Source organism: Podarcis bocagei, assembly GCF_964188305.1.
Source record: "Podarcis bocagei genome assembly, chromosome: 11".
NCBI classification, from domain to species: Eukaryota; Metazoa; Chordata; class Lepidosauria; order Squamata; family Lacertidae; genus Podarcis; species Podarcis bocagei.
This window is the reverse complement of record NC_138136.1, coordinates 20,721,771-20,741,189: the sequence shown is the minus strand read 5'-3', so window position 1 is coordinate 20,741,189 and position 19,419 is coordinate 20,721,771. Positions and strand designations below refer to the sequence as shown.

Sequence of the window (19,419 nt, the reverse complement as noted above, 5' to 3'; positions counted from 1 at the left end):
AATGGGTCCTACACCTGATCAAAAGGGTATGCCGTGCTTATTCTAGTCCCAAGCATGTCATGCCATTAAAACAAAAAGTAATGCAGCATAGGAGGAGACTCTTGAGAGTCCCATGGACTGCAAGAAGATCAAACCTATCCATTCTTAAGGAAATCAGCCCTGAGTGCTCACTGGCAGGACAGATCCTGAAGCTGAGGCTCCAATACTTTGGCCACCTCATGAGAAGAGAAGACTCCCTGGAAAAGACCCTGATGTTGGGAAAGATGGAGGGCACAAGGAGAAGGAGATGACAGAGGACGAGATGGTTGGACAGTGTTCTCGAAGCTACCAGCATGAGTTTGACCAAACTGTGGGAGGCAGTGGAAGACAGGAGTGCCTGGCGTGCTCTGGTCCATGGGGTCACGAAGAGTCAGACACGACTAAAAGACTAAACAACAACAAATGCAGCATAGCTGGAATGAATGGCTGATTCTTAACACACCATGTTTGACTGCTGGACTAATCAGTCGAGAAGTCTGACATAACACTTATATCCCTTCAGCACATTCCTAAAAAAGTGGCAGTTTGTTGTTCAGGAATAGCTGATCACAAATGTCAGAGTAATACTGTCTGCAGGGTATGTGATCTATGTTCCTACTGTAGCAGGTACCTTTCCACAAGTTTCCCAAAGCTGATCAAATTTCTGTTTTTCACAAACAGCCTATTCAGTCTGATTTGTAATGTAATCGTGGAGCTTAGACTGCATCTGATGCAGACAAATGCTCTTTTTTCAAACACAGAACTGGAAGCATATATTATAAGTAAGAAAAGATACCTATCCAGCTTATGCTCTTAAGCATTTATTTGTATTTGAAAATAGCATGTTCTAGGAGAGAAAAAAAGGCAGGAATGTGTCATCGCTCCCAAAAATTCAACAACACCTTTCCTCCATAGGAATACCAGATCTAGGACCTGCAGAAAGCAGGCTATGGCAGACGCTTGGCTCTGACTTAACATTTTTACATGCTTACATAGAGAACTCTTTGTTACTTCACACAGTCCTTAATCCTTTCAAACAGGCAAACAAAAAGGGTTTGGAGAGAGAGCGCTTTTGGGGCTAATTTTCACCTGTAAGTAAGAAGCATGGTGTAATAAAAATAAAACTAATCAGATGCAGAGCAAGAGAGGAAAGCCCCCTCTGCAGCAGAAATCCAACACATGGTCAGGCAGTAGGACTACACCTCCAGACTCCATCTCCAACATAGCATATTGCTTCACTAATCCAGCTCAAATGTTGGAGCTCTGGCACACCAGCGAGTTGCTGTATATTCACCTTTTGCATGATGGGGCCTTAACACAGCATCTGGAAGCCATGAAAGGGTTTGTTTAACAGACAGATGAGCAGCCATCAATTATGCTAAATTATGCTACAGGACAAAAATGAGAAAGTGTGCCCGTATTCAGTTTTATTCAGGTTTTGGGGCAAGTTATGATACAAACCACTTTAAAAACTAAAAATTGATCCCATTCAACATCATTAACGTTTAACAGATATTAACAGACATTTTCTCCAGGACATAAGTGTTGGTACAAGACATTATTGCTCCTATTTTATTCTTTCGTTTTAAAAAATAATCAGATCTTACGCATAAGATTTTAAGATGCCCAAACAATTTTTAAAAGTTCCAACAGATCATTGAACCCTGGTTAAAATGAAGCTGCTAACAGTATACAGTACACAGTACAGATGACACCAAAAAGTTACATTACTAGTAAAAATGGCATACATTCAAACAGGTAGGGCTGTTAAGAAAGTCAAGTCATACTTAGAAGCCCAAATGCTGATGTTTGTGTACACAGTCTCAAAAGTAGAAATGGTGGGGAAAGGACCCTGGTTTTATGGTAGGTTGCGAGAGTCATTTGAACTCTGCAGCAATACATGGCACTACTCCCTTTAGTGTTCAAGAGGACAGGAATCATGAATGATAACTACTTGACCAAATAGCTGTTCTACTGTTGTCCTACATAGAGATTATTCAGACACAGCTTGGCACTGGCATCAATCATACAATCCTTCTGCTCCAGTTCAAATAATAAACCATCCAGCCGGCCTTGTGCTTTTCAGTTGTTCTCTTGTGAAACTGATGTTGCCTAGAAAGAAGAGAGAGAATCTTTGTTGTCTAGATTTTTCAGTTATTTCAAGTAAAGAAGTCTCTGAGGTACAAAATCTAAAAACATGTGAGCGAATAGAGGGTAACTAAATTCTGCCATGGCTCCCACTTGATAGTTTTTTGCTGTTTGGTCCTGTGCTCCAACACCAAGCCCTTTTCATACCTGGGTGTGTTTGGAATTTACTTATATTTCTTATGCCCAAAGACTTTTGGGGATGTTACTGAAGGCTGAAATCAGCACTATGGTGTAACAGTCATTTGCAGCAAGCAGAGCAGTGAAGGATCTCAGCAAAGCAGAGGAAAAGGACTAGAGGCTAAAAGACTTGACAGATATAAAAGTCCTAATACAGACCTCTAAGGAATAGTATAAGGGGCAGCCTCATGAAGTGGCTGCTGTAAAAGACACTATAGGAAAGCCTTCATTAAAAGTTGCTTGAAAAATATCCACATGCTCTCATTTCATTCCACTACCCATGTTCATAAATGTTACATGGAACAGCCCTTTCAAAACTGAAGATAAAATTACCTCATTTTTTAATATTCCCATAGGGCAAAGCCCTGCCCAAGGAGAGCTACAGTGTCTGGGATAAGAATTCTGGCATAAACATTTAACAAAAGGCTAGTTTTCTATGTTCAGAGAGCTTTTGGGGTTGCTGTTTTTCCCCCTTGAAATTTTAATAGTTTTAAAAATATTACTCTTCTGGCAGTCTGACATTGTGGGAAGAGCTGTAGCTGAACATTTAAATCAAATCTCAGTTTGCTGTGTATTTTTAATGTGAAATTGCAGAACATATTTAGCTATGTTTTAACTCTTAGGCAAATATACAAATGCTCCATCCTGGAGTTCGTAGCCCTGCAAGTCTTTTTTTTGCAGTGGCATAATGAGGCCTGACGGCGTCTGGGGCGCGCATGCAGTGCCATAGGGGTGGGGCACCAGCTAGGAAAGGGACTACAACAGCTTGGGCGTGCTGCGAGTCCAGCCCCGCACTGCTTTTAAGAGCGCCATGCTGGGCTTGTGCGCCAGCTTGGGCTCCGGTGTACCGCCCTCAAAGGTAAATGCTGCTCAGGGCCATTTACTCCCAGTGCACCCCTAGCTATGCCACTGGTTTATTGATTTCCAAGTTGGCTTCTTTGCAGCATCCCCTTTCCTTCCAGAACAACATGGCAGTTCATGGCCCTCTGCTCTGGTCCCTGCTCCAGCACATTTGCAACTCATCAGAAATCCAATGAATGTATTATTTTTATGTTGTGAAACACCCTGTAATCTTTGGATGAAGGGCGGTATACAAATTTAATAAATAATAATAATAATAAAATAACATATTGGGCCTCCAACAAGGGGTTCATTTATTAGCATGATGTGCATCAGCCAACTGCCTTCTTTCCATAGAAAGGTTGCAGTGATCGGCTAAATGGTACAGGCAAGGTGCAAATCCTTATACTTACATATGGGGTCCTTTCTCCAAACTGACTATAAAATGTCATTTTAACTTTTTGCTTGTGTCCCGTTCTTTGGTCAAAAGTGTAGCAAGATTCAAAGGGTGGGCTGTACAAATGGAGACTAACAGCGGTTTCCGTATGGCTTGGGTTCTCCACACGGTGTAAGCCAATGCAGTCTAACAAAAGAAAACACAAGAGCACTGGGTTAGATAATTTATCCAACAATTTTACCCTCAATTTTAGGATCTTTTAAAATAAAATAAAGTAAAATGCCTAGCTTCTATTAAAAATCTAGGTGAATTATGCATAGTTACAGTCTGATAAAGGCCAACAGGATGTCTCCATGAATGTTAGTGAGATCTCAAGTGTTGTGAATTTAATCATCTGCCACCAGTACAAATGCAGTATTCTCTTTTAAAGATGTTATAAAAATTCTAGGGAAAATAAATGAAATAGAAAAGACCATTATTTTTCCAAGAACTTGGGTTGGAAAAGATGCTATATTTTAAATCAAGTTTGGAAATTCTCAGGGCCCCACCAGGCTTCTTTAACTAGCCATCAGGCTTCTCTAGGCCTCCCCTTCACCAGCCGTATTCTACATTTGAGTTCTTTCACCAAGCTGAAATGTGTCCTCCAACTCTTGCTCGTGGGGATAGAGGTAGAGAGATGTGTGTAACAACACTGACTTTTGCATGGTGCTGGAATGTAGCTCATTGTGCAATGGGTCACATTCATTGGTCGGCTCACTTTTGCCTCTAGTCCTGCCTCTCACTGGAATGCTTCACCTGGAGCGTTGTGCAGAGGAGCAAAGGGCCCTCTTACTCAAAAGATTCCCCAAACTGTATTTTAAGCAGATAGTAAGGACATTGGCCCTAATATGAAGGAAATAATTCTTTTGGGTGAAGCCTTTATTCTTCCAGTAATTGGTTCTGCCTTTTCTAAGTATAACTAGCCATTTTAATGCCTTATGTAAAAATATCAAGTTATTTACCATTGTGATGTCCTAAACAGGTCTTTCAAATATGGTACCATATTTTGATATCCCAAAAAATCCACAAAACTTGGCAATCTTCAGGTGCTACCTTAGCACCAGTAAACATATCGTTGCTTTATAAAATCTGAACACATGAGCTGGCTTAATGCAAAGGTTATAGTTGAATTAATATTGTATAAAGGAAGCCAAATTGTCAGCTACCCATCTTTGAGCTGTAAGTTGTGGACATCCATTTGTTGTAAAGTCTCATAAGCAACACACTCCCATACATGTGATTCCACCCCCCTTTTTGCTTGGCATACCTTTCTGTGTAGCAACTATTTTAGTTTGAAGATGTTCAGAAAGAAGAGACAATGCCTTTCGGCAATGTTCAAAGTTGCTTGTGTGCATACATCATTTGTTTTTGATTTCATTCCAAATCAAAGTGTTTGGACATGAAAACAACAGAGAGGAAAAAACATAGCTGAGATTTTAGTTCCTTGTAAGAGGTGTGTGTGCGCCAAGTATTGAACTGGAGTTGTTTCCCCAGGGAAATGCAGAGAGGACATTTTTCTCATCTGGCATACAAGAATAAACCACAACTGAAAATAACCAAGATCAACTAAGGCCAATGTGGCATGTGCCATCTTGACATTATCTTGGGGAAGATGGCTTCTGTAATTAAGATGGAAGGGTCAAATCATGTTCTACCATTATTTATTATTATTAGTTATTCATACTCCATATTTTTATTTTAAAAAGCCCAAGGCAACTAACAGTTATGGAATCCCCAATGCAAAAATAACCAGTCCACTCCATGTAAGCTCAGACATTCTAATCCTCAAAGTCAAAATAATGAATCCCACCTGAAATAAAAGCATGGAGAATCTGGGTGGTAAGCATGATAAATTGGCCAAGTTTCACAAAATTCTGAACAGAACTGAGATACAATACTTTGAATATTTTGCCTTGAAGTGCAGCCCTCACTCAGTTCTGATGCTCCTTTTGTGACCCAAACATATTTCACTTCCTTCTCTTGTCTGTTAAGTTTATGTCAAAAATTCCCAAATATTACAAGAGTCTGCCTCTCCATGACTTGGATGAAAATCCATTGTGTATGATTTAAGTTGTGAGGCGTTAGAGTCCCCATTTTAATCCATGGTGAGTGCAGAATAAGCAACTAATGTGATGGATGCTATCCATTGGTTCTAAAACAGGTACTATACAGGTCCCTGCCAGTGCTGTTGACAGCCATGCCAGAAAATGGCTGGAAGGATGTGGCTGGGGAGTAGACTGAAGACAATGTTGCAGTCAGCCCCAGATAAAGATCCTATTCCAAAAATTGTCCATGAAGCTTTAGTATTTCTTCCTTACCACAGCCCTGGTTTTGCCTGCAGACACTACCTTGGGAGTCTCTTTGTTTTTTTATGATCAAGACACTTGCTACATTGCTTAAATTTGATTTTTTTTTGGGGGGGGGATGAGGGAGCTCTACCTATCATCTTAGTTTTCAGAACCACCACAAAGGTTGGTGGGATATAATGGAAGGTTCTAAAAACATATGAGGATAAATAACATTTTTGGAAGTGCTGCATGCAACTGTGGTACTTGTAGCAGCATTTAAAATCCATTCCATGGCCTCTGTAACAGTGGGTACCGGTCAAGGTCAGCAACACTATGCACAGGAATCTTATGCCTAATTTGTAAACTATAAATTCTGCACATAGTAGTTCAGATCATAAGGAGGAAACGAGTGGGCTATCAGCAGAGGAAAGATTAGACTTATTCTATAACATGAAATGTCCCCATGTGCCCTGTTCTTTTAACCAAGAAACGAAAAATGCCTTCCAAGACTTGAAACATCTAGCCAAGAAGTTATAAGGTTATTTGGGTATCTATGATGAACCAAAACGAAAGGGCTTACCATTAATATAGGCACACTGGTTTTCCTTCAAAACCCTTTCGGATTTCTTCAGCAGCTCTCCAGTCCCCTTTTTGCCAGGCCACTCAAACAGCGTCTCTTTTAGATTTCCTTGAAGCATTTTCATAAAGCAGTGTGAATCTGTGTGATCATGGATACTGCTGTATATGTACACAAACACAGAAAATACCATTATGAAGTTAGCAGGGCTGTTGTACTTTTACATATACAGCTGACTCTCAACTTGCATAAGGGTTGTGTTCTGCGGATAGCACGTGAAGCCGAAATTGCATATGATCAAAACATTCCTGGAACTGCCCCCATGCAAGCATCCTTTTCTGAACCCCGCAGGCTTACCACGCAAAAAAAGAGCTCTTAAGCTTTCTGACATGCATTTAATTTGTGCAGTGTCAGCTGGTTGGTCACTAAGCACATAAAGCTGCAATCGAGTAAGTTAAATGTGTGCAAGTTGCAAGTTGACTGTAGTATAAACATAATGTACCATAAAATGATTATGGCTGCAACCCTAACCCCATTTATTTGGGAGTAAGCTCCATTGAAGTCAATAGGGCTTACTGTGTTGTACATCTAATACAAGAGAAATATTGTTATTGCCCACATCACTTTATAGTGGTCTTGAAAGTGGGATGAAAATGAAAAAAAATCAAAGTGAAAAAAGAGTCAGATTTAAAGGGAAATATTAGAATTTCTGCAAATATGAAAAGAGATTGCAGCTGTTGATGATTTTGAGGAAACACACTGTGATGTTACTGACAAAATTTGCTAATAGTCTGTTCTTTGGCAATGGCTGGGTATGTCTAGATAGGAATTCAATTAAACAATAGGACCATAACTCAAAGGCATTACCTGGGCTGCAATGAAGGAGCTACTTGACCAGCATCTACACAATGTGTATGAATGAGAAGTGAAGGGGAAATGGTGCCTCAGTGAAAAGGCACTAATTTGTATGAATTGAGGGCAAGAGAGGTGAATGTTGCTGGCTAGTACTATGCTACTCGTCGACAGCAACCACCCCTAGAACTGGCAGTCTCTATGTTGCTTGTGGGTAGCAAGAGTGCAGACACAGCCTGCCTGATACTTACACAACCTTTTGCCTGGAAGCTCTCTTATAGTTGTCCATTGAATTGAATTCCATTTAAGATAAAAACCGATGCTATATTTATGTTTGGCTTTCGGACCCAACCCTCTAACAAAAAAGCACCACTACCTCCAGAGATGAAACTTCTCATTTCAGATACACATAATAATTTTCTTTTACATCATGAACTCGATTCAAAACAGTCACTCATATTTTCCATTGGAAAATATGTGGCAGTGTTCTTTCTCTGTTACTGGCTATATTCTGGAGCAGGGGGGGGGGGAAACGCCACGTTGTCACTCCCCCATTCAGATTTAATTGACTCCTTGACTAACTGGTGCTGCTTGTGCAACAAATTAAAACAAGCTGTGGTTTCTTATTTTTAAGCAGCTGCTCGTCTGTCTCGCAAACCACAATGCACTTGGCAGAAACTTGGAGTGCAATTCTGGAGAAAAACCACAGATAACCAACAGCCCAGTTTGGGCACAATGCTAGCTAAACGAACCTTGAACTCAAGCATTCCTCCTTTGGCGTGGCCACTAGCAGAAGATTAAGAGCACTCACTTCCTAGTTTAAGCTAGCCAATTTTGACTTACATCTAGCCTTTGATCTCAGTTGAAACTGTGGTTTGTTGCATTAAACTAGAATAATAAACTATGGTTTGACCCAGGCTTGTTTCAGTATATCAATTTTAACTGGCCACAGTTTGCCCTTGTCAGATGCAATGATAAAATGAGGTTAACCTGAAAATTATTCTGTAGGTTCATTCCTGTAGCAGTAAACTGTGGCCCAACATTACATTCAAACTGAGTCATTAGCTTGCAGTGTTGAAAAAAGTAATGATCCTATGTCAGGTTTGCACAGTTTGTGACCTGCCACCAAGCTCAATACAGCCCAACAGTCACATACGGTTGCCTGCAGCAGCCTGTTGTTTTTTCTGTAGTCACAGAAAGGCAGCAAAAGCAGGTTATTTATTCGGCCTCTAGTAGGCTACCATACATGGGTAGGTTGTCTGTTTAGTTTGAATGGTCACAAGTGGGACAGGGCGAGGCAGCCCTAGATAAATCTGCATAGCAATGTGCCAGATGTGCTTCCACTCCTCATTAGGGGAGGTTGAAACTCTTGTTCATTATTGGTTTTAACTTCAGTAATCTTTGTGCAGACTTGCACCAGATCAAGTCATAACAAGATTTATTAAGAGAACTAAGAACTTGTTCACCTAATGAGTCTCATCAGCACAAAAAGTTCTACTTGTGTAATGGGGTTCCCCATTTTCCACCCATGTCCTCACAAATTGGCTTAGGATATGTATGTGTGTGTGCTCCAGGATCAAACCAAGCACAGGGATCACAGGTAATAATGTAAGGTTCACAGCGACCTAGGAGTTAAAGGCAGGTAACAGTATTGTTAATAAAGACACCCCACCCCTTGAAGGCTCATTGGACACTAGATTAAAAGTGAACTAATAATAATAATAAATAATAATAATACGCGATGATAACAAACTTTTCCCCAAAATAATTTCCTGAACTTCCTAACATCCAAAAGTATATTCTCTGCCAGCTTATCTTGCTGGACAGCTCACTGTGGTACCAAAAGAATCCTATAGTTCAGCTCTTTCTCACTGTCCATAACTGTAATTGTATGAAGACAAACACAAGCTCCATCCCCTCCCCAGGTATCTTTTACTGCCCTCAGCATCTTCTCTGATGAATCTAGGTAGCTAGAGGTTAACTCAAATCTTGGAATCTGAGCTACTTTTTCTTTGCTATTTAGGGGTGCGTGTATACACCTGCACATATTTTCAGAAGAAAGATAGCAGCCAGGAAAGTGTCACCCTTCCCCACCTACTGAATCCCCTTGCCAGCAGTTTTTTCCTTCCTGATGCAGCAAAAACACATCTGGGAATCCCAACTGGAAGGAAAAGCAGTGGGATGGGAGAAGGGTTAAGCAAACACCACCTGTAGCTTTCCTAGTGCAAATTACATTTTTGTGAAAACGGAACTCCTCACTTCCACAATCCTCAGAGTCTTAAATCATCGCATCACAAGACAGCATTTTACCCAAACAGAAAAAGGGCATTTCAGGATTCAATGCAACAGCTGCAGAGGCCATTGAACCCCAAAGTTTGGCATATTGGGTAGCATGCAATTCTAGTCAGTGTAGAGCCATTGAAATGAATGAACATGCCTAACTTTGGTCCATTAATTTTGATAGGTCTACTCTGAACAAAACTTAATTGAATGCCACCCATTGTGTTCTGGGAATTGTCAAGGGTACATTGACCAGATCTTACTGATTTACAAAATTGGGATTCTGAGGGGGAACTCTCTCATTTGACAAACCCTGCTTTAGACTAGAGGCAGAGATAGCACAATGCCCCTTTAGTAAAACACTGGGGCTAACATACATAGAGCAATGAAAAACCTACTACCATTGTAAGAAAGCACAAAGAAGGAAGTCACCAAGTGGTTCTACAACAGTTTGCTCTGACAAAGAAGCATCACATTCCTCATGCTTAAGAGATGTCTGATAATTGTCTGTTTTGCAGAGGCAAGAGAAAAAGGGCATATATATCTAGTACATAGAGAGAAATGGTTCTCAGAACAATAACATATGGCCTTTTTTTTAAAGGGACTTTGGGAAATCTGGTACCTCTGGCTTGCAGATGAGGCTGGATCTGCACAGTGTTGATTGGCCAGCCCTTGTGTCAATGACATATTCACCTGCCCCACCCTTCCCTGAGCAGGATCACACACAGAACTTGGGTTACTCACAAAGCCATATTCACCTTTTCACATGGTCTTTTAAAGTGTTTTTAAAAAGTGTAAGGAACCCAGAGATTAAATGCTGATTAACTGAAACAATCAAATATGCAAAAATGGATCCTTAAGAGCTGGTGTACTGCTTTGGTTTTGTTTTAAATAGTTGAATTTAAAAAAAAAATCATGTAGAGAACCACCCAAAGCTTTTGGAAAGGTTAGAGTTAATGGAATTTTATAATATACCGTATATATAAGGCTACAATACATTTTTTGTGGCACAGATGCAATGTATTATATAACAATCATCATCATCATCATTTTATACCCTACCCATCTGGCTGGGCTTCCCCAGCAACTCAGAATATTAAAAAACACGACAAAACATCAAACATTAAAAACTTCCCTAAACAGGGCTGCCTTCAGATGTTTTCTGAAAGTCAGATAGTTGTTTGTTTCCTTGACATCTGATGGGAGGGTGTTCCACAGGGCGAGCGCTACTACCGAAAAGGCCCTCTGCCTATACAGCTTTATATTATTGGGAAAATATATAGAGCCACAAACCTGCCATGGCCTTCACCCCAGCATAAGATCATCAAATTGAATTTTCCATTTCCTTTATCCACAAGATTTCTTGTGTACCTGAAAGAATAAGATGCAGGGTTTTAGTTTAAGAGCCATCACTGAGAAGCAGAAACAGATGTTAAGAGCACCACTCTCTTGAACAGTATATACAAATTAAAAAAATTAATGGTTGCTAATTTCCAGCCTGCTCCCCTACCCCAACCATCTAGTAATATTTTCTGATTGAGCTGTATGACAGTTCTACTCACTGCATTGTTTTGAACAATTAGTGCCTACTGCATACAAATTATCTTGATAATACTCTGCTACCTTACTGGGTAGTTCTAAGGTTCATTGAGATAATATATCTGATAATATAGGTGAAGTGCTTGTATTTCTCCCAAGTTTTATCTTTTAAGGGGAAAAAAAACCACACATACACATAAGCACACTCTTGCACTTGTCCATATATTCTGACCTATTTTCTTTCAGTCAGTGGCATCCTAAAACTGCAATGTATTTATACCTTTATCACATAAGGGTAATAAAAATATATCACAGTGGTTTACAATGCTGAGTGAGTTGTATCCTTTGCAGGATCTTTCTCATAAAAAGGAGAGTGAACAGAATCAAATGAAAAGTCAACAATAATTAACTGTTGTGTAAAATACAAATTATTAAAAACTAGGTTGTAAGTCTTAAGTAACAAATTTCAGGAATTCAATTCCAGTGATTACGGACTTGGTACTTTATAAATCTATGTTAGATGTTTGCATCTGTCTGTCTCAACAAGCCATTTAAGTTAGTAGTACATTATATATACACATACAAGTTGAACCATTGGTCCTTACCTAGGTCAGTACTATCTATAGTGACTGGCAGTCGCTTTCCAGTGTTTAAGGCAAGAATCCTTCCCAGCCCTGCGTGCAGATGTCAGGAATGGAACCCAGAATCTTGCTTATGCAACTCATGTTCTTGGCTTCCACTACTGAGCTACAGCCCCCTTTTCTCATGCAATTTTTGCATTTACCTAAGGGACTCTGAACATGTCTTTCTCAAGGAGCAGATCCTCATTCCCTTACTTTTAGGATTCCAAAGGTTTGTGACATGGCATAGTGGTCCACCATTCAAAGGAAATGAATAAAGAAACCCCACTGGCCTTATGGGATAGCTAAAGTAGCTCTGAATCCCAGCCATCATGGAAGCACAGAAGTCAATCAGGCCCACAGTTGTGTGATCAATGGGTCTTGGAAATCGGTAAGATTGAATAAACAAAAATTTGGATTGTGGTGTAAACCCCATTAATTGCAGATCTCGTTGAAGCCCAAATATCTGGGTTTCATTTATCCTATTGCTATAGTTCAAGAATGCTGAAAAAGACTAGATAGATATAAATTAAGGTGTGGAGTGGTGGTTAACATTTGGTAAGCATTGGAAAGCCAAGAAGACATAGGGGGTTGGGATCTCCAGGCTACTCTGTAAATGAAATTCAGCAACACAGCCTATAAATGGAAAAGCACAACATAACCCAAATACTTCTTGGGTGAGGTAATTTCTGCAATGAGATTGTAACTACAGAAGCTTTGTAACAACAAGGAAGTTACTGATTTCTTTTACAGCTTGTTATCAAATGGTCCCAACCATTTAAGCTACTTTTCTGCAGAAGATATATATGCAAATCCAAAGTGTGTGTGGGGGGGGGGGGTGAGAGACTCTCCTCCTGATAAAAAGCCAACTTTACAGGGAATTCCGCCAAGCAAGAACAGAACAAACTAGTTTCACAATGCCAACAGCAAGTGTTGCACAATAATCGAAGATTAGAAATGGTATGAAAAAGACTAAAGGATACAGCAAAGGGGGACGGGGGAGCGGCGCGCGGCAGACTGAGCTATTGCACCCGATTTATAATTAAATCAAAGCCTGATTTTTAATACGGTACAGTAGACACACCCTGTTTTCACTTTTAAAGGTCAGGTGTGTGCACGCAAGTTTGAATCGGTACACAATCCAGTGGAGGCAAGTTTGCAGACGAGGGTTCCAAGGGGACCTTTCCAACAGTGGAACGCCAGAAGGCTGGGAAGCCAGAAAGCCCCTGATATGCTGCCAGTACCTTGTCCCAAAAGTATCTGTTAGAGAACACAATAACCTGACACAGATCAGGAAAAACAAAAAAAAACTGGCTTGATGCCAGCCATTCGTTTTCCTCCTCGTTAACATTTCGAAAGCAGTTTATTTGCAAAAAGCGACCAAGAAGGCACATCCGATCAATTCGCGCAGTAATAGCCTGCTGCTTAAGTCATTTGCGGGCCACAGCCCTATGAACTAGACATTGTCCTCCAGGACTGCCAACGCCCCTCCATCGATTCTTATAAAAGTACAAAAAAAAAAAAATACAAGTTCCAGCCTCCCCGGGAGGCTCGGGCTGCTATTTACCTCGAGCCAGCTCTCATTGGCCCAACCCTTCAGGGGTGTTGCTCAAAAGCGGCTCTGATTGGCCACCGGGTCCCCGCCCTCCCTCTGCCTCTAAACCAGTGTTTCCCAACCACTGTTCCGCGGCACACTAGTGTGCCGCGAGATGTTGCCTGGTGTGCCGCGAGATGTTGCCTGGAGGCGGGCAAGTCGGGCGGCGAGAGGCGGGGTGGCGGCGGCTCTCATTCCCTGCCCCTGCCAAAGCTCACCCAGCCAAGCCGCGCTCTCCTTCCTGCCTCGCTTTGCTGCCTCCTCCCCCCCCCACCCCCAAAGCTTGGAGGTTCCCCGGCAAGGGGGAGGAAAAAAAATTGAAACTTACACTTTCGTGTGTCCCTCCCGGCGTGACGCTGCGCGCTGACGTCACGGGGCTGTAATGGTGGTGTGCCTCGAGATTTTTTTCGTCAAACAAGTGTGCCTTTGCCCAAAAAAGGCTGGGAAACACTGCTCTAAACCTTCAATGCGTGGCACTTGGGAGAAGCCGGGAGAAAGCAGTCAAAAGGAGTGGGCGGGGCTGCGGGCGCCGTGGATGCGCTGCTCTCGCGCCCCAGTGGGGTCACCCAGCAGCCCCCAAAGAGAACCCCAGCCTGCACTCTGAGGGTGAAACATACTGTTTCCACACGCCATGGGAAGGGGCCTTCAAACAAGGCAGATCATAGGTCTATCTAGCTTAATATTATCTACCTTTCCGGGGTTTCAGGCAGGGGACCCTCGTAGATCTGGGCTATGGCAGCCTGGTTGTGAGATATTTCCCCTACAAGGGAGGCTTTCCTGTGAGTAATTCTCGTGTCTTCAGGGCCATAGATCACAGAATCAGTGTTGGAAGGGACCCAAAGGGTCCTCTAGTCTAACCCTTTGCAATGCAGGAATCCCGCCCACAGCCATTCCTGGGTGGGCTCGAAACACCAACCATCTGGTTGACAGCCACACACTCACAAAAAAGGCTTAGCTGAAATTTATCTGCTGTGTTTAATATTCATTGTGAATTGTTTTTACTTTTTTATTGTTAGCCACTTTGCTAATATTCAGCCTTCAGGGCTGGTGTAAAGCCCAATAGGCAAGTATGCCAGACTGCTACAGACCATCCAGCATGTTTTGCAGCACATAATGGATTGAACTTAAGTCTCCCTACTAACCCCCTTTCCAAATAAGATACTCTGAACTAAAAGCAGAAGTGGAATCTGCATCTTAGAGCCCCTGCCATCCTCTTGATTTGATTATCAGCCTCCCTAATGAATTGGCTATTCATGTGCCTTTTCTGTTGCTGCTGCTTACAAAGAAACACTGAAGATGACTTATTGTCACCTACATAAGTTAATCATTTAGAGGGAAAGTGTGCCAAAGAACAGGAACCAGAAGAGAGGAGGCTTGATATGGGATTAAGAAATACCTGTTTTAACTTCTGCTAAAAATGCATTTGCAGAGAAACTGGCATTTAAGCTAATTATAAATGTATTATCAACACCTACCCACCCACACTTTTCTGTAGGGAGAGTATCAGAATAGGACCCCAGTGCCATCCAGTGGATCATTGTATGGTTTATGGTCTCTTCAGTGAGGCAGAAGCTGGAAATAACAGGTCACGGGATAAGGTTCAGTTTGTGCCGTACACACTATACAACACACATGATAATCTGGATGAACCGAAGAACCCACTTTTATGTTTCCACTAATCACTATGAATAGCTCCATAAAAAAGATGCTTTAGTTTCAGCATTAAGGGTTAATCAACAGTCATGCTGATTTATTCAAACAAACTGCTGTGCATGCAGCCATTTGAGTGAAGCAAGTTCTGAAGTTGCTTTGGTGATTTTCACCACATTACAGACTGGGAGAGCCTGAACACCATGAAGTGACCATATACATGTATACTGCAGGAGTACCTATACTCAAAATGGTTAAGGGATAAACAATGCAATTATGATTATAGGGGCACATCTGATGTGCATGTAATGTCTTGGGCAAGTTTTAGAGGAAAATAGCCAGTGATTGCTCATACCTGGATTTCTGGTCAGGTATAGCTAAGCTTGTGCAGTAAAATTATGTACTCATTATAGTAGCAGCAGCATTGCATCATCATTAATGAAAACCACCAACTGGTGATGCATGCTGCTTCTGCTTATATTATATATAGTTATGTATTAATAATAGATGTGGATTGTTTTAAAACTTTAAAATGCCATATAAATGATATATCCTATTGTTCATTGCCACTTGACAGGAAGTACAGACAACTAGCCTACCAAGTGGCTGGAGGCACTTTTGGTCATCCAAATTCATCCTCCATCACACTCAAATTAGTATGGTCAAATTGTGGTTCAGTGGCCAGTTATTAAAAAAATATTTATAACCTGCATTTCTTTCTTTAAGGGGAAAAAACTCCAGAAAAATAAGGTGGACTTTGCACCATTTGCAAAACCCTGCTTAAAAGTGACAATTCACTTTTGGCAGTGAACCTCAGACTGCAAAAAAAGGTAAGCTGCCTTAATCCATGCTCTTGATTAAGGCTAAAATTTAATGTTTGAATAGTTGTACTAGTGCTGATGGAGAGGGAATTACTGTATGACTAGGAGTTCACACTGCTGCAATATTTTGTGTGACTCTGATGCATTGACAATTCCCAGAGAGGGGCTTGCTGGGGCAGATACATTTCTTCATGCAGTCCATATGGAAAGGAAATGTAGATGCGAATCACCAACTATTTAACAGCTACCAATGGCTGAATTTAGCCTTGTTTAATACAACAGATTATGAAACAGGCCTCTGAGAAAAATGAGTAGTGATGATTATCCAGTAATTAAGGGAGGCACAGGACTTTTGTGACACAAGATTTGGAACAGTATTCAGTAGACATCTCATTAGTGCCTTCTCCTCACCCCCACTCCTGGCACATGTTTTAGGCCAGGAGTACAGTAGGTAATATGATGCCCTTGAGAAGTTGTTGTTGGGACTACAGCTCCATCAGCATTTTCAATAGTCAGTAATAATGGAAGTTGTGGTCTACCACCACCTAGAGGGCACGTTAACTCTACCTTTATTAGGCTGCCTCCAGATTTTCACCACCAGGCATATTGCTTTGTTCTGGAGTGCCATTTCAAATGGACTGGAATGCCCAAGAAAGAAGAGGAAAACAACTTTGGAAAAGCCCTAATGTTGCAAGATAAACCAGTCAAAGTTTAACATCTAACAGGCTAGTCGTGAAAAAAACACCCAAAAAACACGCCAACACACAAGCTACAAAATGAAGCCCAAACTAGCAAGAAAGGCTGTGACCCAAAAGCCTGGTGTTAATCTTGTCACCTTGACCCACTCCTGGGGTGCTTTGAACTAGACTTGTGCAAATCGCTGTACTTGCAGATGGGCTGCCAGTTAGTCCGCCTGGGAGGCCTGCCAAAAAGTTTTCTGTAGGCATTTTCATTCCAGCTGTTTCTAAGGTCTCATCTTTAAAGTGCCAACCATCTCCAAGCTGCGCAGCCTCCCACTTCTCAAAAAGGAGATTTGAGCAACTCAAACCGCTGGCCTGAATGCAAGCTGCTAAAAAAAAAAGGAGCCACTATCTGCACAACACATATGTTAGCTATTAGCAACAAATTACATATGTAGTAAACGCTAAAAGATACACGGAAAGGAATCTGAGCAAGATATTTGGATTTGCAACACCTACGAACATCAAACGTGCAAACAAAGTAGAAGTGCGCCTGGAGAGTAGATTGCTATTTAATTTCTAAAAGATCCGCACTCATTTTGTACCAAACTTAATGAAATGCTCCAAGAAAATCACGTCCGTTTGGCATTTCAAGCAAAGCGGCTCTCATTTTAAAAGCACATATCGACCGCTTTTCGTTCCCAGGAGAATAGCTTATCCTACAGTAATAAACCAGACAGCTTGTCACCCGCTTGCTTGTTCAGGCGAGCTAATCCCCTTGATTCCCACCGAGTTTACCTGAACTGGTCAAACTGAGCATATTTGAGCCACTCCTCCGGATTGCTCTCGTAAGTTTCCATTAAGGTTTGCACTTCTGCCACATTGACTTTGTCGCCGGAAAACAACCGATGTAGGATCTGGATCAGCTCGTCCAGCGTCTGCGCCTTCCACAATTCCGTCTGCCCGGGATGATCCATGATGCGCTTTTGCGGAGCCTGCTTCGAGTTGCACAATGGGAGCGCCCAGTCTCTCCCGCGTCGCTTCGGAGCCGGTGCCTTGGCTTGCCGCTATTTATCCCCTGGAGTTAGATGGGAACGTACCAAGTGCTCAAGGACAGGGAGCGCGCGAGGGAGGCACCGCGAAACGGCTTCGGCTAGCCCTAGGCTTTTAGAACACGCTGAAAAAGGGACACCCCCGCCGTGGCTGGGACCTATCACAGGCTGATATTTCAAAAGCCCTCGTCGCCTTGGCGAGATGGGGCGTCTGGGCTCCCCCCACTTTCGGGTCGTTTGCCCGCCTCGCTTCTTAAGGGGCCTCGACTGGCGCGCCGCCGTAGCCTTACAGCACAAAGACGCTGTTCTTCGTGCTTAAAAGAGAGAAGGAATATACAACTGAGGAAGCCAAGAGTGATTTCCCCCCCGGCAACGTTTGGATATTCTAATCTAATCTTTTAACTCAGCAGCTCAATGGCTGAAGGCATTAGCTTTGCAAGCCACTCTTTTAAATTACTGTACAGTCGTCTCCGCTTTTCATGGCGCAATAACCAACCAGGTGTGTTTTGGGGAACTAGGCTATGTTTATAAATTGAAATACGTAGGCACTGACAATTACACATTGCCAATTTAGATAGCCACCCCTGCAAAAACCTTTGTCTTGTAGGAAAATTCAGAATGGTAAAAGGTGGCTTCTCACCCAAGGACAGCAGGTTTAGGATCAAAGTACTGTAGTTCATTCCCCATGAGTGAATATGGAAGAGAAGTTTTCAATTTTTAGCAAGGTATATATAAGGGACTTGATTGAGCAGGCAGGTGGCTTAAGAGAAAGCAATCTACAGTGACATTTAACTCCAAAAGCTTTGGAAAGAACACTGCATATTTCTGCCTGTTTCGTAGGACAGAAAGGCTACTTCTATTTCTCATTTTTCATTCTTATTCAGAATTAACACTAGAATACCATTGTAGGGGCCTATTAAAATAGATCTCCCACAAAGTAGAAAGCAAGCTGTAAGGTCTATCAGAACTTTTCCTCTGCCTACTTATTAAGGATGGGGCAGGGGAAGGTGAGGAGAGAAATGCTGCTGAACTTTGCTTGTACCCTACGACATGGACCAGCACATCTTCACATCTCAGTTGTGATTCAAGCAAATATTTCCAAACTTTTTACTTTGAAAATGGTATTAGTTTCTCCACCATCTGCAGTTTTAATTTCAGTCCTGCATTGTTCAGCAAAAGCAGCAGATTCACACTTCCAAGAAGAGCTCCACTGATGTCAGTAATAAAATGTTTCATTAAGTGGGTGGGGGTTTTTTGGGAAAAAGGAAGCTACTCCTTAGACCCAGGTTAAGTTAATGGCAAGTTGGGAAAATGAAGCTTGCCCAGTGTTAAATAGTTGCACTTTAATAACAATGTGCTTTACATTTTCTAGGATTATAAGTCCCAAATTCTCCACTTATATTTTGTAATGCATTTTCAAAGTATTGCTAGTATTTTACTTTGTCTAATAACAATGGAAACTCAATGAAAGCTTATCAGTTGCTTTATACCACTTCCTTGAACCATTTCAATTTCCTTTAATGGCACTATCATATAGATAAAATATATAACTGTGGAATACTGTGTTCTTGGCTGTATAGCTTGATCTGTGCAGATGTGTAGATTGTCCTACCTTGTCGCACACAACTGACAATGACATTTTGCTTTGTCACATTCATTCATAGTGGTGTTTCTATATTTTATTCATACAACCCATTATATTGGGCTATAAAGCAGTCTTCACATACTGAGTTTTGTCAACTGCAGCATGATCAGTGCTGCATTTGTGGGTTTTTTGGAAATTAACCTTGTAAATGTTAATCTAACAATACCAACAATATCACCAGGAAGAAATAATGTAGGCCAAA

The 19,419-nt window shown here is 41.5% G+C and overlaps 1 protein-coding gene and 1 long non-coding RNA gene across 2 annotated transcripts in view; one reads left to right on the top strand and one right to left on the bottom strand.

Annotated features, from left to right (window-relative positions):
- LOC308597862 overlaps nucleotides 1–8,253 on the top strand; it is a 35,322-nt gene extending 27,069 nt beyond the window's left edge. Inside the window, exon 2 of the long non-coding RNA XR_014013222.1 lies at nucleotides 7,974–8,253. This is a non-coding gene — a long non-coding RNA (uncharacterized lncRNA). The remainder of the gene's footprint in view (nucleotides 1–7,973) is intronic.
- On the bottom strand, nucleotides 1,424–17,696 carry CDO1 (cysteine dioxygenase type 1). Its single transcript, XM_081213921.1, has 5 exons — nucleotides 17,319–17,696; nucleotides 10,910–10,987; nucleotides 6,488–6,645; nucleotides 3,597–3,766; nucleotides 1,424–2,130 (listed from the first exon to the last, which is right to left on the bottom strand). Exons 1-5 carry the CDS (start codon nucleotides 17,495–17,497, stop codon nucleotides 2,101–2,103), a joined length of 615 nt encoding a protein of 204 aa, XP_081070047.1. The 5' UTR covers nucleotides 17,498–17,696; the 3' UTR covers nucleotides 1,424–2,100.
- Between the last annotated feature and the right edge of the window lie 1,723 nt (nucleotides 17,697–19,419).

What these genes read in the sequence shown, in the direction of transcription:
- CDO1 (XM_081213921.1), bottom strand. Translation starts at nt 17,497, where the DNA reads ATGGATCATCCCGGGCAGACGGAATTGTGGAAGGCGCAGACGCTGGAC. An exon ending in TGGGGTGAAGGCCATGGCAG is followed by an intron (nt 6,646 to 10,909) that starts GTTTGTGGCTCT and finishes GTACATATACAG; the next exon opens with CAGTATCCATGATCACACAG. An exon ending in TTGGAGAAAGGACCCCATAT is followed by an intron (nt 2,131 to 3,596) that starts GTAAGTATAAGG and finishes TCTTCTTTCTAG; the next exon opens with GCAACATCAGTTTCACAAGA.